At 38.3% G+C, this 25,219-nt stretch overlaps 3 protein-coding genes across 6 annotated transcripts; 1 reads left to right on the top strand and 2 right to left on the bottom strand.

The window, feature by feature from the left end:
* The first annotated feature begins 7,824 nt into the window (after window positions 1-7,824).
* Window positions 7,825-12,922, top strand: bend3 (BEN domain containing 3). The gene is made up of 4 exons (XM_020643112.3): window positions 7,825-7,979; window positions 9,045-9,099; window positions 9,489-9,658; window positions 10,195-12,922. Exons 2-4 carry the CDS (start codon window positions 9,048-9,050, stop codon window positions 12,424-12,426), a joined length of 2,454 nt encoding a protein of 817 aa, XP_020498768.1. The 5' UTR covers window positions 7,825-7,979; window positions 9,045-9,047; the 3' UTR covers window positions 12,427-12,922.
* A 605-nt stretch (window positions 12,923-13,527) lies between these two features.
* mtres1 (mitochondrial transcription rescue factor 1) lies at window positions 13,528-16,271 on the bottom strand. 4 transcript variants are annotated; one of them, XM_020643115.3, is made up of 4 exons: window positions 16,192-16,271; window positions 14,805-15,255; window positions 14,432-14,504; window positions 13,528-14,334 (listed from the first exon to the last, which is right to left on the bottom strand). In XM_020643115.3, exons 1-4 carry the CDS (start codon window positions 16,256-16,258, stop codon window positions 14,152-14,154), a joined length of 774 nt encoding a protein of 257 aa, XP_020498771.2. In that variant the 5' UTR covers window positions 16,259-16,271; the 3' UTR covers window positions 13,528-14,151. The 4 variants fall into 4 exon arrangements, with proteins under 4 accessions (XP_020498771.2, XP_020498770.1, XP_029135016.1 ...); XM_020643114.3 differs by lacking the exon at window positions 16,192-16,271 and adding an exon at window positions 15,958-16,168; XM_029279183.2 differs by lacking the exon at window positions 16,192-16,271 and adding an exon at window positions 15,809-15,931.
* A 756-nt stretch (window positions 16,272-17,027) lies between these two features.
* Window positions 17,028-24,293, bottom strand: tmem151bb (transmembrane protein 151Bb). The gene is made up of 3 exons (XM_065966380.1): window positions 23,710-24,293; window positions 20,188-21,975; window positions 17,028-17,883 (listed from the first exon to the last, which is right to left on the bottom strand). Exons 1-2 carry the CDS (start codon window positions 23,785-23,787, stop codon window positions 20,578-20,580), a joined length of 1,476 nt encoding a protein of 491 aa, XP_065822452.1. The 5' UTR covers window positions 23,788-24,293; the 3' UTR covers window positions 17,028-17,883; window positions 20,188-20,577.
* Window positions 24,294-25,219: the final 926 nt, after the last annotated feature.

The following is a 25,219-nucleotide window of genomic DNA, read 5'->3' as shown; positions in this document are numbered from 1 at the left end:
AAGCGCTTTGAGTAGTCAGAAGACTGGAAAAGGATTATACACTCTCAGGTCCATTGCACTTCCACTAACTGTAAGACTATCTCAAAATCATGATCTACCCAGTGTGTGTCTTTGCTGATCAGCTGTCACATGCATCAATCAGTAACAACATCAAGACATGTTTCCAGCACCTCCACAATTTAGCATGGGGTCTTTAAAAAAACATGCAAGATTCAAGATTCAAAAAACGTTATTGTCCATCACATTGTGACAGAAAATGACCTTGTGTTGAGGCTCAACATGAAAACATACAAACATTCACACTAACACTCACATTAGGTCATAAAAAGCTAAAAGTACCCTAAATAGGTAAAAACACATATGCACAGCATTTAAAAAACATTGCTTATTTAGCCTTGTTTAAAATGCGTATTGCAGTGATAGAGCCTGCAAACCATGAGTCGCTCAGACAGAGGAGCGCCCCACCAAAAACAATCAATCCAAGTGATGTCCCAAGTATAAGCAAGTATAAAAATGCTCTTTGTAGGTTTTACACTAACAGTGTTTCTTTGCATAGCTGCTTTGGGCTCCATTCTTTACCATGTGTGAACTAGAAGTTGTGACAGTGTGTGGACACACCAGTCATTTTAATGTATAGTTTGTGCATGACCAGGATTTTCTGTCTGTGTTAAATAAAGTGAGGAACTGATGCTTGGGGTTTCTCTGCCTACCGTCCTAGTGCATGCTGGGACAGATTCCAAGCACGTCCTGTGACCTTATTAGGAAAGAGCCAGTAAGTAAAACGACTGAGTGAGTATGAGTGTGGAAAGATATTAGAGCCTCCATTAGTCTTCCTCTGAATGGCCTATCAGTAAACACCTGCTAATATCATCATATAGCTGACGCTGATGGATGAAAGTCATTCTCCTACGATGGGAACAGTATGGCTGATTGGCCTCCGAGACTCAGACGAGCATATTGGCCAAAAATGACACTTTAACGAGCTCTTCCCGGTGTTAAGTGCTGCATGCCGGCCCCCTCGTCTCAAGCCGTCGCCTGGCTGACCCCGGGGCCGTGCTTCCCCCCTGCACAGGCCCTGCTCGCTCCATTGGCTGACAGATCAGACTGCCATGGAGACAGCTCATTAGTCGAATAATGAGAAGCACAGCAGCCACACGTTGTTATATCATCTCTGAAACGACATATTTGTGGAGGAGAACAGAACATTGGGTGCCAGTGTGGGCATGAAAAAGCAAATAATTAAGATGGAATTATGGCACTGTGGGGTCCTCGGTTCATTTCTTACTGAAATTTCTGTTCATCAGAGGAAACCAGCTCTACAGGTAACATGCTCTGCTGAATGGCTGCTGCCCATTACACATCAAAATTAGCCACTAATGGCAACAATATGGTGGAGCTTTAAATGTTCTCTTATTCATCATTTCCCTGAGTTGTATATCAGCCGCCACAAGCTCCAAAGTTTGTTTTTTGTACAGCTTTGCATTTTTTAAAGTTCTCACTATATAATCCCCAAACCTGGGATGTCAAGTGACGCTTTGATTATGGACGTTCAGTCTGTCAGCTGTAATCTGAGAATATTAGAAGACAAAATCCCTTACATCAGAGCCTTTTTCTGCACAGCACAGTTTTATGCCAAACCACATGCATAACCTCTGACTTCACAGTTATACAATTCCTATTCAAATGTTCTTGGTTAAGAATATTTTTAAGTATTACCGTTTTTTGTAAAAGGTTGAGTCACCTGTATATGAATCTTTTGGTGTATTTTATAGAAAATATCAGAGGCACTATCAACAACACAATATAAAATTTTAAGGTACACTGTGTGAAGATAGAAACAATGAAAGAAAACATTAATAATGTAAGATATTATTTAAAAAAAGATTCTGTCTGAATAAATTTGGAAGTTTTGATAAAAGTTGTATAATGTTTTATTTAAACTTTCTGGTTAATGTCTTTGTTTGGTCAATAGAATTAAAATAATCTTTGTAATGGTAGACTATAATTTATGTTTGGAAATCTTTTATATTTGATTGACAGACAACCCAGGTTTGATTGGTGCAGCATACAGATATGGTCATATAGCGCATGTCTCATGTAATTTCAGTCTCTGTCCACTTGAGGGCGATGCTGCCCACATAATGTCAGCCTGTACAGTTCAAAGTAAAGAGATTTCCTTCCCCTGAACCCATTTCTGTTTGTGCCTTACCAAACAACTTTATTAGGAGACAAAAAAGATATATATTTAAAAATCAGATCTATCTGTACAGATATTTATAATTAATAAAAAATAATACTGGTTGTATTTTAAAAACGTAGGCTAATTGTTATTATTACTACTGCATTGACATGTAAACTAAATTGTATTGCTTTAGTTTCTGGGGCAGCGGAGCATTGTTTTCCTTTTAACAATACATCTTATTGCACACGCTTATTGCAGGTTTTTTTTAATCTTTATATTCACAGATATTACAATCAGATTTATGATGAAGTTATCATATAGAGCATATCGAGTATAAGCAAGCCTACTTGGCTGTTGGTCTTGATTTAGGGGATCTTGTTGGCATTATCAATCAATCATAAGTAGCCTAGAGTTTCTGACCCCCCCCCCCCCCCCCCCCCAAAAAAAAGTCAAATTGCTTTCTTTTAAAAGTAAATTGTATAATTCATTGTGAATACGCTTATCCTTTTCATATTTTTGTCGGATAAATTATCTCACGTGACACCTACTCTATGGCAACAGTTACACGAATAAAAAAAAACTATAGAACTATTTAACTATAGACATACTATAGAAATGGTCAGTGTTGTCGCCAATAATCTTCTTTGGTTTTAAAGCTGATGATAAGGATTCATTTCAGTCTGTTTCTTAAGCAGTTAAAAACTCCTCATGGGAACTTTAAGCAAAGTAGACCACAAAAATGGTAAATGGTAAATGGACTTGAGCTTATATAGCGCTTTTCTAGTCTTCTGACTACTCAAAGCGCTTTTACACTGCAGGTCACACCCACCCATTCACACCCTTTCACACACTGATGGCAGTGATCGCTATGTAGTATCATCCATCAGAAGTAACTAATCCCATTCATACACCACCACTGAAGCGGTTGGAGCAATTCAGGGTTAAGTGTCTTGCCCAAGGACACATCGGACATGTTGCCCAGCTGGGGATTGAGCCCTTGACCTTCTGGTTGAGAGGCGACGACTATACCAACTGAGCCGCAGCCGCCCAAAAGCCTACTAGGCCTTTAGCATTTAGTAAGTAAATATAGCCTTCTTAGTTGCTGATTAAATAAACAGGCTTATGAATTTAAGAGAAAATTAGATATGGTGAAAATGAGTTTTGGAGAAACAAATGCACACACAAAATACAGGGTAGTTGTTAAGTTTGTTTATTTTTGGTGATCTGTAACTAAGCAACAAAAACAGCAGCTGGGTCACTCAAGCCATTCATATGATGCTCAACATAAATGCAGGTGTAATTCAGTAAGTACCCTATGAAGAAAATGTCTGTTTTGTATGGCATGTTGGTTTGTTTTTCCCCATATACTGTAAATATTACAGCTTATTTGTTTTTCCCGCCATAGACTGTAAATATTACAATTTGTTTTGTTTTTCTGCCAGACTGTAAATATTACAGATTATTTGTTTCCCCATAAACTGTAAATATTACAGTTTCTCTGTTTTTCCCGCCATAGACTGTAAATATTAGTTTATTTGTTTCACCATAAACTGTAAATATTACAGTTTATATTGTTTTCCCCATAGACTGTAAATATTACAGTTTATTTGTTTATATTAGTTTATTTGCTTTACCCCCATAGACTGTACATTTTAGTTTGTTTTGTTTTTCTGCCATAGACTGTAATTATTACAGTTTGTTTTGTTTTTCTGCCATAGACTGTAAATATTAGTTTATTTGTTTCCCCATAAACTGTAAATATTACAGTTTATTTGTTTTTCTCGCCATAGACTGTTAATATTACAGTTTATTTGTTTTTCCCCCATAGACTGTAAATATTACAGTTTATTAGTTTTTCCCGCCATAGACTGTAAATATTTGTTTATTTGTTTTTCCCGCCATAAACTGTAAATATTACAGTTTATTTCTTTTTCCCACTATAGACTGTAAATATTACAGTTTATTTTGTTTTTCCCCATAGACTGTAAATATTACAGTTTATTATTTTTTCCCGCCATAGACTGTGAATATTAGTTTATTTGTTTCCCCATTAACTGTAAATATTACAGTTTGTTTTCCCCCCACAGACTGTAAATATTACAGTTTATTTGTTTCCCCACAAACTGTAAATATTACAGTTTATTTTTTCCCCTATAGACTGTAAATATTACAGTTTATTTGTTTCCCCATAAACTGTAAATATTACAGTTAATTTGTTTCACCCCATAGACTGTAAATTTTACAGTTTGTTTTGTTTTTCTGCCATAGACTGTAATTATTACAGTTTGTTTTGTTTTTCTGCCATAGACTGTAAATATTACAGTTTATTTGTTTCCCCATAAACTGTAAATATTACAGTTTATTTGTTTCCCCATTAACTGTAAATATTACAGTTTGTTTTGTTTTTCCGCCAGACTGTAAATATTAGTTTATTTGTTTTTCCCGCCATAGACTGTAAATATTTGTTTATTTGTTTTTCCCGCCATAAACTGTAAATATTACAGTTTATTTCTTTTTCCCACTATAGACTGTAAATATTACAGTTTATTTTGTTTTTCCCCATAGACTGTAAATATTACAGTTTATTATTTTTTCCCGCCATAGACTGTGAATATTAGTTTATTTGTTTCCCCATTAACTGTAAATATTACAGTTTGTTTTCCCCCCACAGACTGTAAATATTACAGTTTATTTGTTTCCCCACAAACTGTAAATATTACAGTTTATTTTTTCCCCTATAGACTGTAAATATTACAGTTTATTTGTTTCCCCATAAACTGTAAATATTACAGTTAATTTGTTTCACCCCATAGACTGTAAATTTTACAGTTTGTTTTGTTTTTCTGCCATAGACTGTAATTATTACAGTTTGTTTTGTTTTTCTGCCATAGACTGTAAATATTACAGTTTATTTGTTTCCCCATAAACTGTAAATATTACAGTTTATTTGTTTCCCCATTAACTGTAAATATTACAGTTTGTTTTGTTTTTCCGCCAGACTGTAAATATTAGTTTATTTGTTTTTCCCGCCATAGACTGTAAATATTACAGTTTATTTGTTTCCCCATAAACTGTAAATATTACAGTTTATTTGTTTTTCCCCATAGACTGTAAATATTACAGTTAATTTGTTTTTCCCGCCATAGACTTTAAATATTACAGTTTATTTGTTTCCCCATAAACTGTAAATATTACAGTTTATTTGTTTTCCCCCATAGACTGTAAATATTAGTTTATTTGTTTCCCCATAAACTGTAGATATTAGTTTATTTGTTTTTTCCCCATAGACTGTAAATATTACAGTTTATTTGTTTTTCCCACCATAGACTGTAAATATTACAGTTAATTTATTTCCCCACAAACTGTAATTATTAGTTTATTTGTTTCCCCATAAACTGTAAATATTACAGTTTATATTGTTTTCCCCATAGACTGTAAATATTACAGTTTATTTGTTTATATTAGTTTATTTGCTTTACCCCATAGACTGTAAATTTTACAGTTTTTTTTGTTTTTCCCGCCATAGACTGTAAATATTACAGTTTGTTTTGTTTTTCTGCCATAGACTGTAAATATTACAGTTTATTTGTTTCCCCATAAACTGTAAATATTACAGTTTGTTTTGTTTTTCTGCCATAAACTGTAAATATTACAGATTATTTGTTTCCCCATAAACTGCAAATATTACAGTTTATATTGTTTTCCCCATAGACTGTAAATATTACAGTTTATTTGTTTATATTAGTTTATTTGCTTTACCCCCATAGACTGTAAATTTTACAGTTTTTTTTGTTTTTCCCGCCATAGACTGTAAATATTACAGTTTATTTCTTTTTCCCACCATAGACTGTAAATATTACAGTTTATTTTGTTTTTCCCCATAGACTGTAAATATTACAGTTTATTATTTTTTCTCGCCATAGACTGTGAATATTAGTTTATTTGTTTCCCCATTAACTGTAAATATTACAGTTTGTTTTCCCCCCATAGACTGTAAATATTACAGTTAATTTGTTTTTCCCGCCATAGACTTTAAATATTACAGTTTATTTGTTTCCCCATAAACTGTAAATATTACAGTTTATTTGTTTTCCCCCATAGACTGTAAATATTAGTTTATTTGTTTCCCCATAAACTGTAGATATTAGTTTATTTGTTTTTCCCCATAGACTGTAAATATTACAGTTTATTTGTTTTTCCCACCATAGACTGTAAATATTACAGTTAATTTATTTCCCCACAAACTGTAATTATTAGTTTATTTGTTTCCCCATAAACTGTAAATATTACAGTTTATATTGTTTTCCCCATAGACTGTAAATATTACAGTTTATTTGTTTATATTAGTTTATTTGCTTTACCCCCATAGACTGTAAATTTTACAGTTTGTTTTGTTTTTCTGCCATAGACTGTAATTATTACAGTTTGTTTTGTTTTTCTGCCATAGACTGTAAATATTACAGATTATTTGTTTCCCCATAAACTGTAAATATTACAGTTTGTTTTGTTTTTCCGCCAGACTGTAAATATTACAGATTATTTGTTTCCCCATAAACTGTAAATATTACAGTTTATATTGTTTTCCCCATAGACTGTAAATATTACAGTTTATTTGTTTATATTAGTTTATTTGCTTTACCCCCATAGACTGTAAATTTTACAGTTTTTTTTGTTTTTCCCGCCATAGACTGTAAATATTACAGTTTATTTCTTTTTCCCACCATAGACTGTAAATATTACAGTTTATTTTGTTTTTCCCCATAGACTGTAAATATTACAGTTTATTATTTTTTCCCGCCATAGACTGTGAATATTAGTTTATTTGTTTCCCCATTAACTGTAAATATTACAGTTTGTTTTCCCCCCACAGACTGTAAATATTACAGTTTATTTGTTTCCCCACAAACTGTAAATATTACAGTTTATTTTTTCCCCTATAGACTGTAAATATTACAGTTTATTTGTTTCCCCATAAACTGTAAATATTACAGTTAATTTGTTTCACCCCATAGACTGTAAATTTTACAGTTTGTTTTGTTTTTCTGCCATAGACTGTAATTATTACAGTTTGTTTTGTTTTTCTGCCATAGACTGTAAATATTACAGTTTATTTGTTTCCCCATAAACTGTAAATATTACAGTTTATTTGTTTCCCCATTAACTGTAAATATTACAGTTTGTTTTGTTTTTCCGCCAGACTGTAAATATTAGTTTATTTGTTTTTCCCGCCATAGACTGTAAATATTACAGTTTATTTGTTTCCCCATAAACTGTAAATATTACAGTTTATTTGTTTTTCCCGCCATAGACTGTAAATATTACAGTTTATTTGTTTCCCCATAAACTGTAGATATTAGTTTATTTGTTTTTTCCCCATAGACTGTAAATATTACAGTTAATTTATTTCCCCACAAACTGTAATTATTACAGTTTATTTGTTTCCCCATAAACTGTAAATATTAGTTTATTTGTTTTCCCCATAGACTGTAAATATTACAGTTTATTTGTTTTTCCCGCCATAGACTGTAAATATTAGTTCATTTGTTTCCCCATAAACTGTAAATATTACAGTTTATTTGTTTTTCCCGCCCTCTCCACAGCTGTGCGGAAGTGACACAGCAGGCCGTCACGTCACGCGAGAAAGTAGAGAAGCCGAGCGAGAAAAAAAAAAACATCAACAAGCAGAAGAAGAAGCAGAGTAACAATGAGAGTAACCTGCAGATAAACCTCCGTGACAGTGCGCAGACATGTCCAGCACGTCGTTACCAGTCCTACAGGATCGCATGGACTCGTAAAGGTGAGCGCGTTACCGTTAATTTACCAAGAGGAGGGGGGGGGGGGGGGGGGGTTCGTCCACGCAAACATTGCCGCGTCATTAAAATTCACAAACGATATGTAGCAATACTAAAGCAACGAGGTGCAATGATATTCATTATTACCTGTAGGGATGTTGAAAAGACAGGCTTGTGTCGGGGCTTCGTGCAGCTGGTTTGTCTTGTGTTGTGGTTCAAAGGTTCATGGGCGGAAGAATGAGGAAGTAGCTGCTTAATAAGAGCTAGCAACTCAATGTACGACGGCATGCACAGAAGCATCTGGCCAAAATGTAAAAATGTAAAAAAATAAATTAAAAATAAATAAATAAATAAATAATGAGTTTGTGTTTTATGGGTTTTACCTTGTTGGTTGCACACAAGCTGAAGAAGCAAACCGCCTGCAGCTGATCACATGCTGTCGGTCATAACGGGAGCATACAAGCCACCACAACTATCCCATAACAAATAGTTTACACATTTGTTCACTCGCTATTAATGAAGCAAAGTAGGTCTGTCCATCTTTTAAAGTTAATTAAATAAAAACATAATTGATCAAATGTTGTTGATTTCTTGGTGATTTTTAATGTATTTTCTAGAAATGTCCTAATATTGAAACTTTGGATTATTTGCGGATTTTTTTTGTCTTGAAACGTCTGGTCTCTAAACTGTCAAATATTTAAAACTTCATAAATCAAGGTCCTAGGGCACATTGTGAGGTCTTGCCTTTCCAATATATTTTTTCGCTGTCATGATGATTTTGATGTCTTGTGTTCGAGCACGTTGAATTGCCTTGTTGCTAATATGTGCTATATAAACTAAACCCAGAAGATGTTCATTTTACATCATTGAAGACTAATAAAAACATATCCAGCTGAAGAAATGCAACTTGGTGATTCTTATGAAATGAAACTACTTTTTGTCAGTCAGTTTTCTAACAAGTTATGAATCCATTTATTACTATGAAGAATTACTCTGGTGTTACAAAATGTATAGTGACGCGTTCAAGGATTTTCAACTAATTCAAATGCTTTGTGTTTATTTTTTTCTAGGCTATGAGTTCCTCTGAGCATGGAGCAGTTTCAGATGAAGCGATGCTTGAGAAAGGTAAACTTTGCATCCTACATGTCTGTGTATGTGCAAGAGCAGAAACAGCCCTTTAAGATATGTTTACATTTTAAAAAGTAAAGATGTATGAGCATAGCAGCATTAGACCCGTTTGAATATTTAAAAGCCTGAAGTTAAGAATTGTATTGTAGTTGAAAAAAACAATTAATTAGTGTATTTAATCAGACAAAATACGACAAAATCAGACGCTTTATGTTGTTTATGGTTATATGTCGCTATGTCGTTACATGCCAAACGTATGGCTACATGAATAACTGCTGATCTTCAGAGACATGCTTTACTTTTGTCATTGTTTTTAAAGTCATGTGCATTCCTTAATGTGAACCAGAAAACAAATATTTAACTCAGAAAATGTGTGTACTCTGCAGAGCACAAGCATGCCCAGGACTTTAAAGAGGAAACGGATGACTTTGCTATATGCGAGCCATCTGAAGGACATGGAGGGGGATTTCCTGAAGCTGGTAAACGCTCCTCTGCAGAGATGGGCTCAAACACGACTCAGTCCACCGGCAGTAAGAGAATCAGAGTCTCTTGCGAGGTAAGCGTGACACTGTAAAGGCTTTATATGTGATTTTTTGATCCAGCAGATGTCGCCCTTGAGCACCAGCATGAAACAAAAACAACTCGCGCTGCATTGTTGTGTTAGCATGCTAATGCTAGCGATCTTTATTATGCTGGTATCTTCACACTGCATGTAAATTTACCTGAAATGAGCGTGATCTAGAAACACAGTTAAGCAGTGAGTACAGTATGTTATTCTTCTTTTCTCTAGTCCCTCAATTAAACAACTTTTATACACGAGGGGAGGAGTCAGCCGGCCGTCCTGGCGATGTAAACAAAGTGAAGATAGGACTCTGAAAACTCTGAAAACATCACAGACAGTGGGACTCGGGTGTTACACCCATTGTAGACAGTCATGACTCAGAGTTATTTTCAGAGGAGATACTTGATTTATATTATATTTAAGTGTGAAAAATCACATATAAAGACTTTAATATACAACAGGGGTAACTAAGTTCAAGGTCTGTTTTACAGCATATATATTGGTTTTTAAACGTTGTTTCCTCTGTCTAGATGAGGCGGCACTTGATGGAGGAGAGCAGCAGACTTGAGCCTCTTTGCCTCACCACAACTGGAGAGAAGAGGGAACGGGCCCCGCAGAAATCCAGAGTCTCCTACAGGAAACCTCTCTTCAGTATCTCTCACAGGATATCCGAGAAGAGGAACACACCGAGCCTGGAGCAGCATGCCAGCCACGGTGCCGGGAATCCCATAAACTACAGCACCATCTTCTCATCCAAGCTCCAAAGTTCAGAGGATAACGGCCCATTAGAGACCTTTGGCACCACAGAATCTTTGAGCCAAGCATCCTCTACAAACTCGAGCCTTTATCCACTTATTGAGAAAATGTTTCTCATTCTCAACACCCTCAATTCAAGCATGACACAACTACATAGCAAAGTGGATTTGCTGACGCTGGAGGTCATGCGAATAAAGAAGCAGATCAAACCCGCTGAGATGGTCACAGAGTTCCAGCCTCCGCCTGAATATCTGCTAACGAGTGAAGAATTGAATCAGCTGATGGAGCAGACGTCCGGCGCTGGGGAGCTTGGATGTAGGCTGCTCGCGCATCTCTTCCCGGAGCTCTTCAAAGCGAGAGAGTGCTCTCATGAGTGCATGGCAAGCAAGAGGACACTGGAGTCTCTACATCTGCAGCTGATCCGTAACTATGTAGAGGTGTGCTACCCTTCAGTCAAGAACAACAGTGTGTGGCAGGAAGAATGCCTCCTTCAGATTAATGACTTGTTTAATCGTTTCTGGGCTCAGAGGGACATGGAGGGCGCTCGACTGCTCAGGAAGCAGACAATCACAGGTGCTGGGATAAAGACCGAGCATCCTCAAACCTACCGTTTCATTAACGAGCAGGGCCGGGAGGAGCCTCTCTGTTTAGACAACCAGCAGAGCAGCCTGGCCGTGTCAGACCTCGCCTTTGATACACAAGCCACAGAGGAGCTGGACGAGTTCTCCTCCCCCGAGGACTTTGTTATTTTTCTTATGCACCGTCTCTTCCCTGAGGTTTTTGAAGAGGGGAAATTGCCAGAAGGCTTCGGCAATTTTAGCAGTGTGGGGCAGCTCATTCTGGACTCTGACAAGATGGAGATAATACGAAAGTATATGGAAGCAAATTTTCCTGACGTGCCCGAGGACAGCTGGCTTCAGGTGTGCATTCAGCATATGGAGGATGCACTCGAGGGTCCTCACAGTAATGGCAATGGAAGTGAGCCTGACAATATCAATGAAGAAAGCTATGACCTGGCCAGCCTTCCTGAAGATGTCTCCATAATTAAGGTCCCCGAGGTGGGGGACTGTGAAAGGCCCGGTCGTAAGTCCAAAAAGTCCCTGCTCACACCGGTGGATTTTGACAATCTTGAGATCCCTCTTCCTGACTTCACTGTTTCCCCGGAGTACCTCTTATCCAGGGAGCAGATGAAGAGCAACTATGATTGTAGCTTGTCCATTGGAAACTTTGCCTCCCGGCTGCTGGTGCTCATGTTCCCCGAGCTCTTCACCCACGAGAACGTGCGGAAGCAGTACAACTGCAGTGGCTCTCTTGGAAAAAAACAGCTCGACCCCACCCGGGTCAACCTGATCCGTCATTACGTGCAGTTAGTCTATCCTCGGGCAAAGAACGACAGGGTGTGGATGCTGGAATTTGTGGGCAAACTGGACGAGCGGTGCAGGAGGCGGGACACGGAGCAGAGGAGGTCTTATCTGCAGCAGCGTAAAGTGTACGGTCAGGAGCCGGAACAAGACTTTCTCTGCCAGATGAACCAGTTTAATCCAGACAGCATGAGGGAGGATCATGAAATACCCACTTTACCCCCAGAAAAAAGTAGCAAAGACTTCTGTAAAATCCCCCTGGATGAGCTGACTGTGTCCACACCTGACTTCCCCGTGCCTCTCGTCTACCTGCTCTCTGACGCCGAGGTGCGGGAAATCGTCCAGCAGAGCCTTTCTGTTGGGAACTTTGCCGCCCGCCTGTTGGTGCGCCTCTTCCCCGAGCTCTTCACGCCGGAGAACCTGCGGCTGCAGTACAACCACTCGGGAGCCTGCAACAAGAAGCAGCTGGACCCGGTGCGCCTGAGGTTGATCCGTCACTATGTGGAGGCGGTGTATCCTGTGGATAAGATGGAGGAGGTGTGGCACTACGAGTGTGTCCCGAGTATCGACGAACGCTGCCGGCGTCCCAATCGCAAGAAGTGTGACATTCTTAAGAAGGCCAAGAGGTCGAGCACTGTGTCCTAGTTACTGTTCAGTTCAGTTAGGTTACACTTTTTTTTTGTCATGAAATAATTGCACAGTAAATAAGCTGAACTCGCATTATTGAACTTTTACAACTGTCCAGCCACGCTGTTATGAGTTTCCATTCTTAGTGATGTTTTACTTTCTGACTACCACAGTAGATCGTAGTCTATGTAGTCTCATTGTCAACTGCTTCTATTTATAAGCCAAAACTAGCTTATCTAACATACTTTGTTGATCAATGTCGTAGCCTTAAAAACAATAACAATGATAGTAGCTTGTAGCATAGATCACACACTTGCTCTTTGGATAGAAATGAATCACAATGATGATGTGATATGTTTCCTTTGCAGTTACTGATGTAGCATTGTGCCACCACTGTTTTAATAACAATGTGCTTATGTTAAGCCTTCTTATAGAACTTTATATTATAAAGACAATTTAACATGACAATGGATCATGATAGCCTATTTCTAATAAAATCACAAATATTAATGTGGTATAAGATCAAACTGTTTTTTTTATTATTGCACTCAGCTGTTTCTATTAAGGCAACTAACTTGTACCTATTGGATACTCACAGCAGGTAACATGGGAGTGAACCCTGTCCTCAATACTTCCAGTTGAGCTCTGTACTGTCACATGAACATTGCTACTGCGAGTGCTAACAATTTCATTATTGTTTCTACCACAGAAGAAATATCTAAACACTGATGGTACGGGTCTCTGAACATTAAGGAATTTGATGAAATCTTAAGAACTTAAAAGAAATGGGACTGTGTCTATCAGGACTTGATTTCCATGTATCAAAACTTGAAAGTGCAGGGACTCACAGTAAAGAGGAAAACATTCAAAAAATGTTCCCTCAACAAACTGTTTCAGGGGTAACCTGGTCCCATTGTTTTTATATTTTAGGGACCATATCAAAAAGGGGACCAATAGATTATTTTAGTTGCTTCAATAGTTTTCCTCTGTTGGAAGCTGCCAAATGGCCAGAATGGTTAAATGCATTTTTTTTTGTAAGGAAATGTAAAGTTGTTATTGCAACTAACAGGCTCAAAAATAAATTACTGTTATTTTATTTCAAGGACGGCCACAGAAATAAACCTTTATGCAAAGGTACAATGCCACTTTATTCCAGAAATACAGAAGCTCCCTTCAAAACCACCAAACAGCAATTTAGCCATTCACAATACAGCCTTCACCACATTTGTTTGTATTGTTGTGAGTTTTTTTGTTTTAAGGATAGCTCGTATTCAGCACAACATAACCTGAACAAACTTACAGGTTGAGACAGCTGCACTGTGAGTTCTGAGGTGAGCCGTGTTATCAACTGTTAGAATAAACTATCAAATCTTAAAATAAAAGACAAATGGCAGTATAAGCCTGTCAGTGGAAAAAAACAGATGTTTTACTTATTGCACTGTGATTGGGTGCATTTGCCTTGAATAGATTTGTTCCAGACAGTATAGCCCATCTCTCATGCCCATAGTTTGGCAATTTCAAAATGTCTTGAGCTAGTGAATTATTTTGTCACAAAAAAGACAAATCTTTAGACAAAGACAAAAATGTAGTCCTTGTTTCAAATTCCCCTTAAATGTCTACAATCTATAACCACTGTCAATGTTAGGAAATACGTCGTTATCTATTATTATTCAGACTCTGCAGACAGATGTTGTCCCCTTCCCTTACAAATGGTATCACAGTCAATACTGTCCAGTTCCAAGTTTATGGCTTAATGGCCTCATCCTTGGGAAGCTCTAAATTTATCCAGCGCCTAAGGGAAACTTTTTGCTTTTCTGTCTTACTAGTTTCAACTAAAACCTTGAGGAGGATGACTCTCATGAGAGTGACAGTGTTCGTTTCTCGGTTCTCCGACAGCACCAGGTCCAATCGGTCTCCAACTTTCACCTTAAAATAGAAATAGATAGATAAAAGATATTAGGACAAAGAAATGAGTGACAAGTTTTGCGCAGATTTGTGACACTTGTAATCAGATATCACTCACCGTTTTACTTTTCTTAACTAGCTTCTGTCCATTTAACATGAGCTTGTTGTGATAGTAGGCGTCCTCAATTTTACTGTTGTAAAGACACAAAAAAAAGTTAGTCTGGGTTCCTGTGTTAGGGGTCCTCATGTTAAACATGAACATCTTGTTCAAATTCCATAAAACATTTACCACTCAAAGCACAGGCAGCTAAAACAATTTTAACATATTTTGCAAGAACAGCATCCTTTTTTATCTTGGACATCATTCGCTGGCCGAGATTTGTTAGTTTGAAAATTGATTGAAAGGTTCCCACCCCACTCTGATTTTCTTTACATTTAGCAAGCTTTGAGAAAAGAAGACAAATGTACAAGAAAAGCCAACAGTGACTCACTTGCGTGCCAGATTTAGACCAGCCTTCATGATGACATCGAAACGAAATGACTGCACATATTTCTCCAAGTCTCTATAGTCTTTAGGGACATTTGGGTCCTCAGTGACCTCATCCTCATAATCACTGTCCTCAGGGTCTTTTTCATCCTCATCTTCCTCCTCATCCTCCTGTGCAGCCCGGGCGTCATTTTTCTTCCTGTTGCTTTTCAACCTCAGATGATGGACGGACCAACCTCTGACAGAATCCCTGCCACAGAAAGGTCTGTGACAGCCGAGAGCAGGGAAAGCTGAGCAGCCCCACACCTGCCGTGTGTGGATTGCCCTGGGGCACCATTCAGTCTGGCTGGGTCCATATCTGGCTGCCAGCAGGTGGCGCGGGTTCAATCTGCCGAGTTGCCTCATCACAAGGGACTGCACCACCAAACTCTGCATGTTGGTGCTCCACCCAGTCACTAGCAAAATAACATGGACAGACAGACGCTGAGAGATGCCAATATTTTAAAACAAACATGCATAAAGAGTAAAAGGACCTGGAAAAGAAAAACCTTTTACTCTTTGTCAACAGTTATTTACAAAGTCACTAGTTTCTAGTAGTGTATGACTTCTTTTTACAAGTGTTGTCACAATACCACATTTTTAGACTTTGATACTTTTCCAGAAGAAATCAAAAGATATTGATGCCTGTTTTGATACCACAGTTACAGAAAACATAAGTCATGGGCATCCAATACTAGGTAACTTCTTGTTTGTTTATCAAATTCCCACACTGAATAATTGAACAAATACTTTGCCAACATATTTGTGCAATTAAGACAGTTCTCTCTCTCTCTCTCTCTCTCTCTCTCTCTCTCTCTAATAAAAGTCTCACCTTATACACCTCATTGACCTTAGCTAAGGTTTACAACATCGCTCGTGTAAAAAGTGATTTAAAATTTAAGATAGCACAATAATCGTTTTGTAAGACAACTATTGCCAAAGAGACACAAGCTGGGTTTAATGACTTACTTCTAAACTGCTTTGTTTGACCTCAGGAAGTGCTTTATGCTAATACTCGACACCATCCCACAACAAACCACGGCTGACCTTAAAGACACAATATTTGGTATTTTCATAACACCTACTGCTTTGTAAAATGAACTATCGTTTGTTCTTACTCTATTTATTGGCTTTCATTTCTTGAATAAGCTTGACATCTCTCCAGAAGTTAAAACGAAGCTGAAACACACAGTTAGCTAGCTTTATTTATCATCAGTACAGTCTTTAAATTATTCCAGTCCACATGCAGCTCTGTAACCACCAAACATAGTAAAGCCAATCCCTTTTTTTATATTTATAAATACTGAGTGTACAGTTGCTAATACCGAGCAATTAGCTGCTACCCTACTCACCTTGTTTCTGCACTTCGTCTCCACTTGTGTGTGTGTGTGTGTGTGTGTGTGTACAGTTGTGAACCATCTGATGATGTGCTGCCACCTAGCGGACTGGAGGATAATGACTTCAAACTTCGATGGGATTTATTTTCCCTCTTATAGCAAACCTCCTCAGTTCATCAATGAGTCCTTGTACCGACACTGTTAATAACAATTATTTAAATGCAAAAGCACAAAATGAAGATTTCATTCTGTGTCATACAATATATTAGAATCACATTTTATTTTAAGGTTGTTTTTTTTATCAAAGGTTAATATATATAATATTTCTTTTTCTCTTAGAAGTACATTACTTATTGTATTAAAGTGTTTGCTAATGTCAAAAAGATCACACCACCATCTACATGTCTTTTTCAAATGTATTCAAACCAACATCTTTTATATTATTTTTTTATGAATGAATGTACAGTCTGCCATATTTCTTTTAGAAAGGATTTTGTATGTTTAGGGATATGTCCTAAGTAGGCCTATGTGTGTAAACTCACCATAGAGAAAACAATAAAATATGTACCTTATCCTTTAAATAGATTTTGATTTTTTTCTTGTTCAAAGAATCTTACTTAAATCTAAAATTATTCTTTATTACAATCCAGATGTACCAGCGTGCAACAACAGAGTGGCTCAATGCAAATTACCAGAAACCCTCAGAGACCTAAGCAAAGAAATGAAACTGAAATATGTCAATGTCAGTGAAAATCATTCATATGGTCCCATTAAGAAACTCTCTTTTTCTGGTGAGTTTGAGGATCGAAGCCTGCGAATGTTTTCAAATACACACAAATTTCCCCCAGACATTTATTGCACCTTTTATTTATTTTTCCAGCATAAGATAAAGTTGAATACATATTTTAAAAGGTAATCAAGTTATTTAAACAGCCCATTTGGTTATAATGACAACAGGAAGGTTTGAACACTTTACAAGAAGCTTTAACTGGTTGTGTATTATTTCATATCTCAGCAGTTATGTGTCAATATATCAGCTTCTATAATTTACTTCTTTAAGGGGATTTACATCAACATTCAGCTTCACTACATTTCATGATGTCTAGTGTCACTTTAAGTGCATAATACGGGTGCCACTACATTTTGCAAACGATTTAAGAACAAAACGTTGTTTTCTAGGATGCATATAATAAATACCTGTAAGATGTTGTACAAAACTGTATTATAAAGTTTGTAAGATGTCCATGTGAAAACACAGATGTATTTATATCCTTGCATATGTAAACTTTACTCCAAAGATCTTTCTGATAAATCAAACATTATCATTCAAAGTCTCTTCAGGAAACAGACTGACCCTCTCTGGGCAAACTCAAGAGCGTAATCACTGTTTTACAGATGAAGAAATGAGACATATTTTACTACACACTCATAATGGACACATACTAACAGTATATCATGTATGCTGGTGGTTTACATTCAGGTATGTGTTATGATCCATAACACAAAGGTTATCATGCAAATGTGAGCATGGATTTAATGACATTAGGAATTTTCTTTTTTTTGCAGATTAATCCTGTAAGTTGAATGTAGAGTCGATGTAAACCTGTCCTTGTCTTTTCCGACCACAGGACGAATGTAGAGACATGTAAATGTGTCCGTAGCACAGTAGCCGGCATGTGTTCTCGTGGCAGTAGGTAGAAAAACAGTCTAAAACGGACGAAATGATCTGGCTTAATTCATAACATGTAATGTAAAATGTGGCTCATCTGATCAGTGTAAGTGCTCCATAAGAAGAAAAGTTCAAGCAAGAATCCAACCTTAAAGAAATTAACATTATCAAAAGTTATTCTTTTTCTTTTTAGCTCCTCCTCATTTCCTCATCATAGTGTGATCATTTTGACATCTACACCGGAGGTGTTATAGGACAAAATATTTCAAAAACATTGACTGTACACAGCAGGCTTAGACTGAAGACTATTAGATCATAATTTAAAAAATATAGAACTTCAGTATCAGGTATCTGACAGTCAATAATCAGAGGAAAATGTTGTTGTTTATGTTTTTGGAATAAAGTCAAAAGGTAAAAAGATATTTTTGCTTTGATTTAAAATACCCATTTCAGTGTGTGTGTGTGTTTTTTTAATGATACCTAGCTATCTACCTTTAGTACATTTACCTGTCTGTAACAATTTATTATCATGTTTATTTTAGCATCCTTTGCACCCTTCACCACTGCTCTATTTCCTTATACAGGCTTGTCATTGTAGTTTCATATTTAATTTAATGCTTGTACATAAAGAGTGTGCATTCTGATATGATTCTTATTTTATACTACAAGTTCAATTTAATTTCTGCCATTTGTCTTCATTCTCAAAATATGTAATAACAAATGTAAAAAATGAATTCCTCCTCTAGTTTTTACGCTCAGCCCTCATACTTTTTTTATAGGACTAAGTGTTAATCCATCAACATCAAAACAAAGTCATGTTTCTCTCTGAAGTTGATATTTAGCACCAACAGTCGAATCCATTGTAGAAGCAGCAATACAAGCCTCAATAGTAAACCAGTCAAGAAGTGATGAAGACACATCTATACTGAGTAAGGGTACAAGGTCTTAAATAATAAGATAAGATGTTTTTATCATAGACTGTATATTAGAAGTTGGTGTAGCCTTAACCTTGTATTCTCTTTAAAGGAAAGCAAGAGGCAACCCCACTGTATGTAAAAGAAATCAGATTGTATGAAAACCAAGCAGCAACATCTGGTGTTCGAAAATGAAGCCAATGCGGGAGTGCAAAAAGCTGAATTTCCTCGGGTGTCAAAAGCACCAGAAGTCACATACAAACCCTTTCAACAAAGCCATTTTTTAGAGCAGAAAAAAAATGGTTTACAGCTGGGTTCAAATACAGATTTGGTCCAAATAGCTCATGGGTTCATTGGTATATGCTGTATGTGGGTAAATCTCATCCATTTGATTTTTCAAATTTTTTTTTAAGAGTCATATTAATGGCCGTGGCTGATCTGACTAAAAGTCAGGCGCGTCTGTCAGCAGGCTAGAGGCCCCTCTCAGCTCCACCTCTTTACCTGTTACTAGGTTCACTGAAAGTTAGTCTGAGATAGCAATTCCAATATGGCAGCCACCATTGATGGACTTCAAAAGTGGGCATCAAAAACCAGTGGGTGACGTCACTGAGACTACGTCCATGTTTTATACAGTCTATGATGAAAACAGATGGGGAAAAGGACCACATTCTTTTTCCAATACGCATATGGATCCAATCTGTAGATTCAAGTCATCTTGACACTCAAGCAGGATTACAGTACAGCAAACATGGACTGACAGGTCACTACAACAAAACTTGTCAACCAGTTGGATGTTAAGCAACATCCGCCATGTTGCCCAAATGTAGTTGTTTCCGATGTTAAAATAAAAACGCACACCATGATAGGAAAAATGCCCAAATCATGAATTAGAAAAGGCAAATTCCAAAGTCAGTGGGTGACACCAAGGCAACTACATCCACCTCCATTACACAGTCAATGATATTTATGGTTTTATGTCACTTAGCACTGAAACATAAAACCTACACTGAAACATAAATGTATACCTGTGTTCTGCAGGTGTCAAAAGGCTCGTTTTAAACATTCACTCAGGTAGAACTAAATGAGGCCTGTTAATAAAACATGTATGTACATGAGAATTCATTTACACTGCTTCAAATTAGTAAAGAAAATGTTTCAACATCACTGACTGGTGTTATCAACTGTGAGAACATCCATGAGTGAAGTGTCTCTTTTTGACTGGAGGTTTGGTTTCTGACGTATCTTTGTGATATGTTTCGAGAGGATTGTTTTTATTTTCACAGTTTATTGCTGTAATAAAAAAGACTTTAAACGTATCCACCTAACCTTTTCTGATGATGATCACAAACAGCTCTGACTTTGTTTCACTGCTCAGCTCTGATGTGTTTGTGTTACTGACATTTCACTGAATGAATGAGATGATTAAACCTGCCTGTCTGGTCCGTGGCCTCAGAAAGGTCTTTTGAGGTAACTGCAGCTCCAGTTTCACTCTCATCTATACGGTACGCTTATGAGCTCTTCTTGGCAATGTTGTATATTGTAACAGTCATTGTCTGCTTGCTTTTAATTGCAAGCAAGGCAGATACATTTTGTATCTGTGAGTGTATCCAAAAAGGTTCACATATTTCTGATGCTTTCGTCTCAGTTCACCACTGTTATTGCTTTGGTGATTCACACATTCAGACTTCAGGCATTTGTTTCAGACAACACAGCCACAGATCTGTGTATCTCACATTAAGACTCATTTACACACTTCTGATGTGCAAATTGATTTTACGCTACAGAAATGCCACTGTTGTTCTGTCAGTGACTGCATAGTCATAAGGAAGTCTCCACACACGAGCCATTTCTGTGGAACGATCTGTGGTTGTGGCAATTCTCGCTGCAATGCACGATGAGCACCGGGTAGCATAGTGCGTCCTCATAGTCCGGGGGCTCCTCTTCATCCGTGGCGAGTCGCTCTGAGAGGCAGCGGGTGTTTTCACTGGGACTCTCCTGGTCATCCAAGCTGCCGCTCCTCCAGAAGAAGCTGCGCTGGGAGCCGTAGCGGCGCGCCAAGGAGAAGCGACTGCCGCTGAAGGGGATGCGGGAGCCGGCGCCGGTGCAGATGCTGAGGGCGCTCCGGGAGAACACCGAGGAGCAGCTGACGGCTCTGTGGCAGCGCTCGCAATTTTGACGTGTCCCGCTGAAACTGGACGGGCACTGAGCCAGATCCATGAGGCCCGCCTCTGAGTAACTGGGCACCAGCTGCTGGTTGGACCGAATGTGCCACTCCAGCTCTGTACTGTCAATGGTGTTAACGCGGGGGATGCGGCGCCAATATGGCCGCTCTTCACACGGGGTCACGGGGAGGTAATCGTGCCCGAAGAGCTTCTCGACGCGATAGTGGACGTACGCGGTGTGATACTCTGAGAAGACTCGGAGAGGCCAGGAGAAAGTGAGGAAAGAGGCAAACCAGAAGACATAGTGGGACAGATACCAGGGGTGGCGCTCCGGGTCGGACATCACGATGACATACTCCTTCAGGTCGATGTTCTTCAGATGCATGCCCTCCCTGGCTTCCATGTAGTCGTCCAGGCCCTCGTTGTCAGTGAAGAACCTCGCTCGCTGCGTGAGGTAGGAATTCTCAGACTCCACGTTGGCGAAACTGAAACACTTTGTGAAGCGCATTTTTGTGAGCGCGCACTTCTCCAAGCCCAGCAGCTGCTTGGAAACATCCTTCACACCACAATGACTGTAGTCAAATTCAGCTTCTGCCACGTGGGTGTTGACTCGTTCATGGTAAACCTGGGTGCTGGTGTAAGCGTCTCCGTTGCGGTAGCGGGTGACTTGTCGTGTTCTGCGGACGTAGTGATAGCTGATGGCCTTCCACCAGATGCACGGTTTGGCCTGCTGCATTCTTTGGATGCGCTCGTAGATGCCCTCCACGTCCACTTTGTGCTGCAGCTCGTTCTTTACATGACAGTGCCAGCACTCCACCAGGTAGACCAAGTAGAGCATCCCCAGCAAGGCCAGAGGGATGTAGATGTAGCCGTCGGAGCAGGGGCTGTCGTGGTACATCATGGATTTCCTGTCAAAGGTGAAGCGGGTCACCTTGGTGACATGACACCAAACCATCGCTCCCATGCAGCCGTACATGAGAACAGACAGCAGCAGGCATTTCCAGAAACTCTCCCGGCACAGTGACTTGCTCAGAGACTGCTTCAGGGGTTTTTGCTGTGGAGCAAAAATACAAAAGAGTAAGTGATGAAAACAGTCATTGTGTTATAACTTATTTATCAATCTGTGTGTTGCAGTGTACGTCCCTGCTGATCAATTCTCTCTGTATTTCAAACTTACACACTCAATGTAAAACAGCTTACATATTCCCAAATAAACTGTATATTAACCCTCAGGCATCAGTTTAATTTACTACCCTCTTAAGTCACTAAGGACAAAAATGTCCACTTACAAAAAACTGATATAAAAATAGAACAGATTGATATTTATTTCTATTTTTTTCTGTATAAATCTCTTAAACAACTTCAACCCTGCTCAAAACTACCAAACATTAAATATTTTTTAGGAATTTAACCCTTTAAATGCCAGTTTGATTACTTGATGTCACTGTTGTTATTTATGAAAAAAAAAAAAAAAAAAAGAGTTATTTTCCATATAAAAAATATTTGGTGGCTGGGGGATTTTTTTTTTTAATCAGTCTTGGATATATCAAAGATTATCCAAAATACTGACTTTGATGCATTGTTAGTTTTTGTGTAGCATCAGATTTAAAATGTAGTTCATTGTTTGGAGGACAAAAATGTCCATTTACAAAAAATGCTATAAAAATAGAACAGATTGATATTTTTTTTTCATAAATCTCTTAAACAACTTCAGCCCTGCTCGAAACTATCAAATAATTAATAATTATCAGGAATTTAACCCTTTAAATGCCAGGTTGATTACATGATTCTGGCATTTAAAGGGTTAAACTCCTAAAAATGATTGAATATTTGATAGTTTTGAGCAGGGCTGGAGTTGTTTAAGAGATTTATGCAAAAAAAGTAGAAAAAAATATCAATCTGTTCTATTTTTGTAGCAGTTTTTTGTAAGTGGACATTTTTGTCCTTAATGACTTAAGAGGGTAGTAAACATGTTTCACAGTGTTCTATTGATATATTAAAATAATAAAATCCAAAATGTGTCAAGAGAGAGTCTTTCTTGCAAAAATGTGTGTCATATGCACTAACACAGACAAAATGATGGACAGATGAAGAGGAAACATTTCACCAAATGGACAAACATGTCCATAGTGATGCATGAGGGTTAAACTCTCATAACACTTTAAAACTGCTGTTTACTTGATTTCTAAGTTTCTTGTAATGCACCAAAACACCAAGATGAACTCCTTGTGTATCATAAATTATTTTCTGATTGTGAATAATCACAGCAGCTGCACCATGTTTTAACTTGGACTTTAACTAGATTTGGACTTGAGTGTAATGAGCGGGTCATGCAGCTATATTAGTAACACCCTTACATTGGATACTCCCTTTGGTTCCCAGACAATCAATGTGCAAGCAGAGGATAACAAGTTCATTTTTTCAGCTCTGTAGAACATTTCATGCCGTTTTATAGATGTCTGTTGGAGAGATATTTACAACAGATTAAATCAGAGGTGGTTAGATGGAAGGTGGTTAAGGATGCTAATATTGCCAATCACATGTGTCCAACCATTTTCTAATCTGAAATTGTGAATGCAGGCTGAAATACTCTAGATTTGTATTGCTACTGATGTGAAGCTGTAACCAAGGAGTTCTTTTGTAAATCCCTGGTAAGTGATGTTACCTGCAGTGTGTCACATTGTGCTCCCTGTGCTCACGGGTCAATAGGAGCTCTGCGCCAGGATCCAACAAACACATCAGTACACAACATGCATTCGCTCCTGTGAGAGATGTTAGGGGATAATACCTCCTCTCTGGTGTCCTCCTCCAGAACGGTGGTCGTACTGCTGTCAGTCACTGTCGCAGCCGATGCTGGGGGGGACATGGTTGCCAGGGCAGCTATTGATGATAATGACAGGGCGTGGAGTGGGTAGGGGAAGAGATTTCACTACCTTGCTCTGCAGAGTCCCTCAAGCAAGACGAGCTACTTGCATCGCATCTGTTCTCGTTTAGAATCCCTCCACCCTGAGAAAAGCCCGAGACGAGTCGACGGAGGCATGTTTGATCGGTGCAGCTCAAATTAAAGGGATGTTTCCGGTGGCTAAAAAAAATAAATAAATACGGGTGGGTGTCTAATGGGAAGCCCGCATCCTACCGTCTGTTGTAGCAGTCAGTGCCGCAGTGTGATGGTAGATTAGTAGTTGGTACTCATTACAACAAAAAGCATGTCCTGCCCCTCTGAGCCCGCTGTGTTTGGATGTGTGTGTGCGGGAGGTGACGGTACCGTGAACAGTACCGTGAACGGTCTGGTAGCCTATAAGCTGACTGAGGCAGGTGAGATGGAGATGCAGAAATCTGTCAGTTAAAGGGAAAGTCCTCTCCAAAACTCACTGTGTGCTGTGTCAATGAAAACCATAATCTACAATAACAAACAGACAACCCATAAGATTTTTGACACATTTGACAATCCTCAAAATAATAAAATCTAATTAATGCTCCTAAAATCCTAAAATCGTACAATTAGTTTACAAATGTTATAGTCTGCTTATTTAGTGCTTAATTAATGCTTTAGTAATGTATGACTCTTGTAATGTAATGCATGAAATACTATAGGATTAATTCCTGGCGCTCGCCGTTAACTAATGATGACGTCACTGTGACGTAATTTAAAGAGTTTCATAAAACAATACACACAGACACTTAATTCATACTTTAGTCTCTTTTAAAATCAAAATAAACACATTTCTATGAATATTCACTGTGTTTTTACATTGTTTACAGTCTTGCCAAACCTGATCTTTTTGTTAGACTGTGTGTGTTATGATAGAGGAAAGGAGTTAAGTAACTTTAACTAAATCATTATTTTCATTATCTGTGTCAAATTGCTGAATTAATCCCAGTGAAAAATAATGATAATGACAGGAGGAGGACATACCTGCAGAATAAGAGAACCTGCAGGATCCAGCAGTCTGATAAGGAAAGGTCCCGCCTGCTTGGAGAGCAAAAGGAGACAACCTGCAGGATGAAGGCTGCCCTGTACCAAGCCCAAGAGGACCAGAGATGGTAAATGGACTTACACTTCTGTACTGATTTTCAAGTCTTGATGGTTGCCATGTAAAGTGACCATGAAGTGGAAAAAACTTGGGGTTGGGAGACTTGCCTACAGGACACACATCAGACATGTGGCTGCAGGAACTGGGGATCGAATCCCCAGCCTTCCAGTCGAGAGAAGACCGCGTCTACCACCTGAGCCACAGCCAACCCAGAGACACCACTGGGACAACAACGGCACGTCTCAGCTTTTGTCTGAACTCAAG

The sequence above is a fragment of the Labrus bergylta genome, chromosome 18 (genome assembly GCF_963930695.1).
Source record: "Labrus bergylta chromosome 18, fLabBer1.1, whole genome shotgun sequence".
Lineage (NCBI taxonomy): Eukaryota > Metazoa > Chordata > Actinopteri > Labriformes > Labridae > Labrus > Labrus bergylta.
Note: the sequence above shows the minus strand (reverse complement) of the source record. Positions and strands in the feature narration are given on the sequence as shown.

Excerpts from the sequence above, each read along its gene's own strand:
- mtres1 (XM_020643115.3), bottom strand. The coding sequence starts at position 16,258 with ATGGTTCACAACTGTACACACACACACACACACACACACACAAGTGGA. Across the intron at positions 15,256-16,191 it reads AGACGAAGTGCAGAAACAAG|TGACTGGGTGGAGCACCAAC; the intron begins GTGAGTAGGGTA and ends TTATTTTGCTAG. Across the intron at positions 14,335-14,431 it reads TAGTTAAGAAAAGTAAAACG|GTGAAAGTTGGAGACCGATT; the intron begins GTGAGTGATATC and ends TTCTATTTTAAG.
- bend3 (XM_020643112.3), top strand. The coding sequence starts at position 9,048 with ATGAGTTCCTCTGAGCATGGAGCAGTTTCAGATGAAGCGATGCTTGAG. Across the intron at positions 9,100-9,488 it reads TGAAGCGATGCTTGAGAAAG|AGCACAAGCATGCCCAGGAC; the intron begins GTAAACTTTGCA and ends TGTACTCTGCAG. Across the intron at positions 9,659-10,194 it reads GAATCAGAGTCTCTTGCGAG|ATGAGGCGGCACTTGATGGA; the intron begins GTAAGCGTGACA and ends TCCTCTGTCTAG.
- tmem151bb (XM_065966380.1), bottom strand. The coding sequence starts at position 23,787 with ATGTCCCCCCCAGCATCGGCTGCGACAGTGACTGACAGCAGTACGACC. Across the intron at positions 21,976-23,709 it reads AGGAGGACACCAGAGAGGAG|CAAAAACCCCTGAAGCAGTC; the intron begins GTATTATCCCCT and ends TTTGCTCCACAG.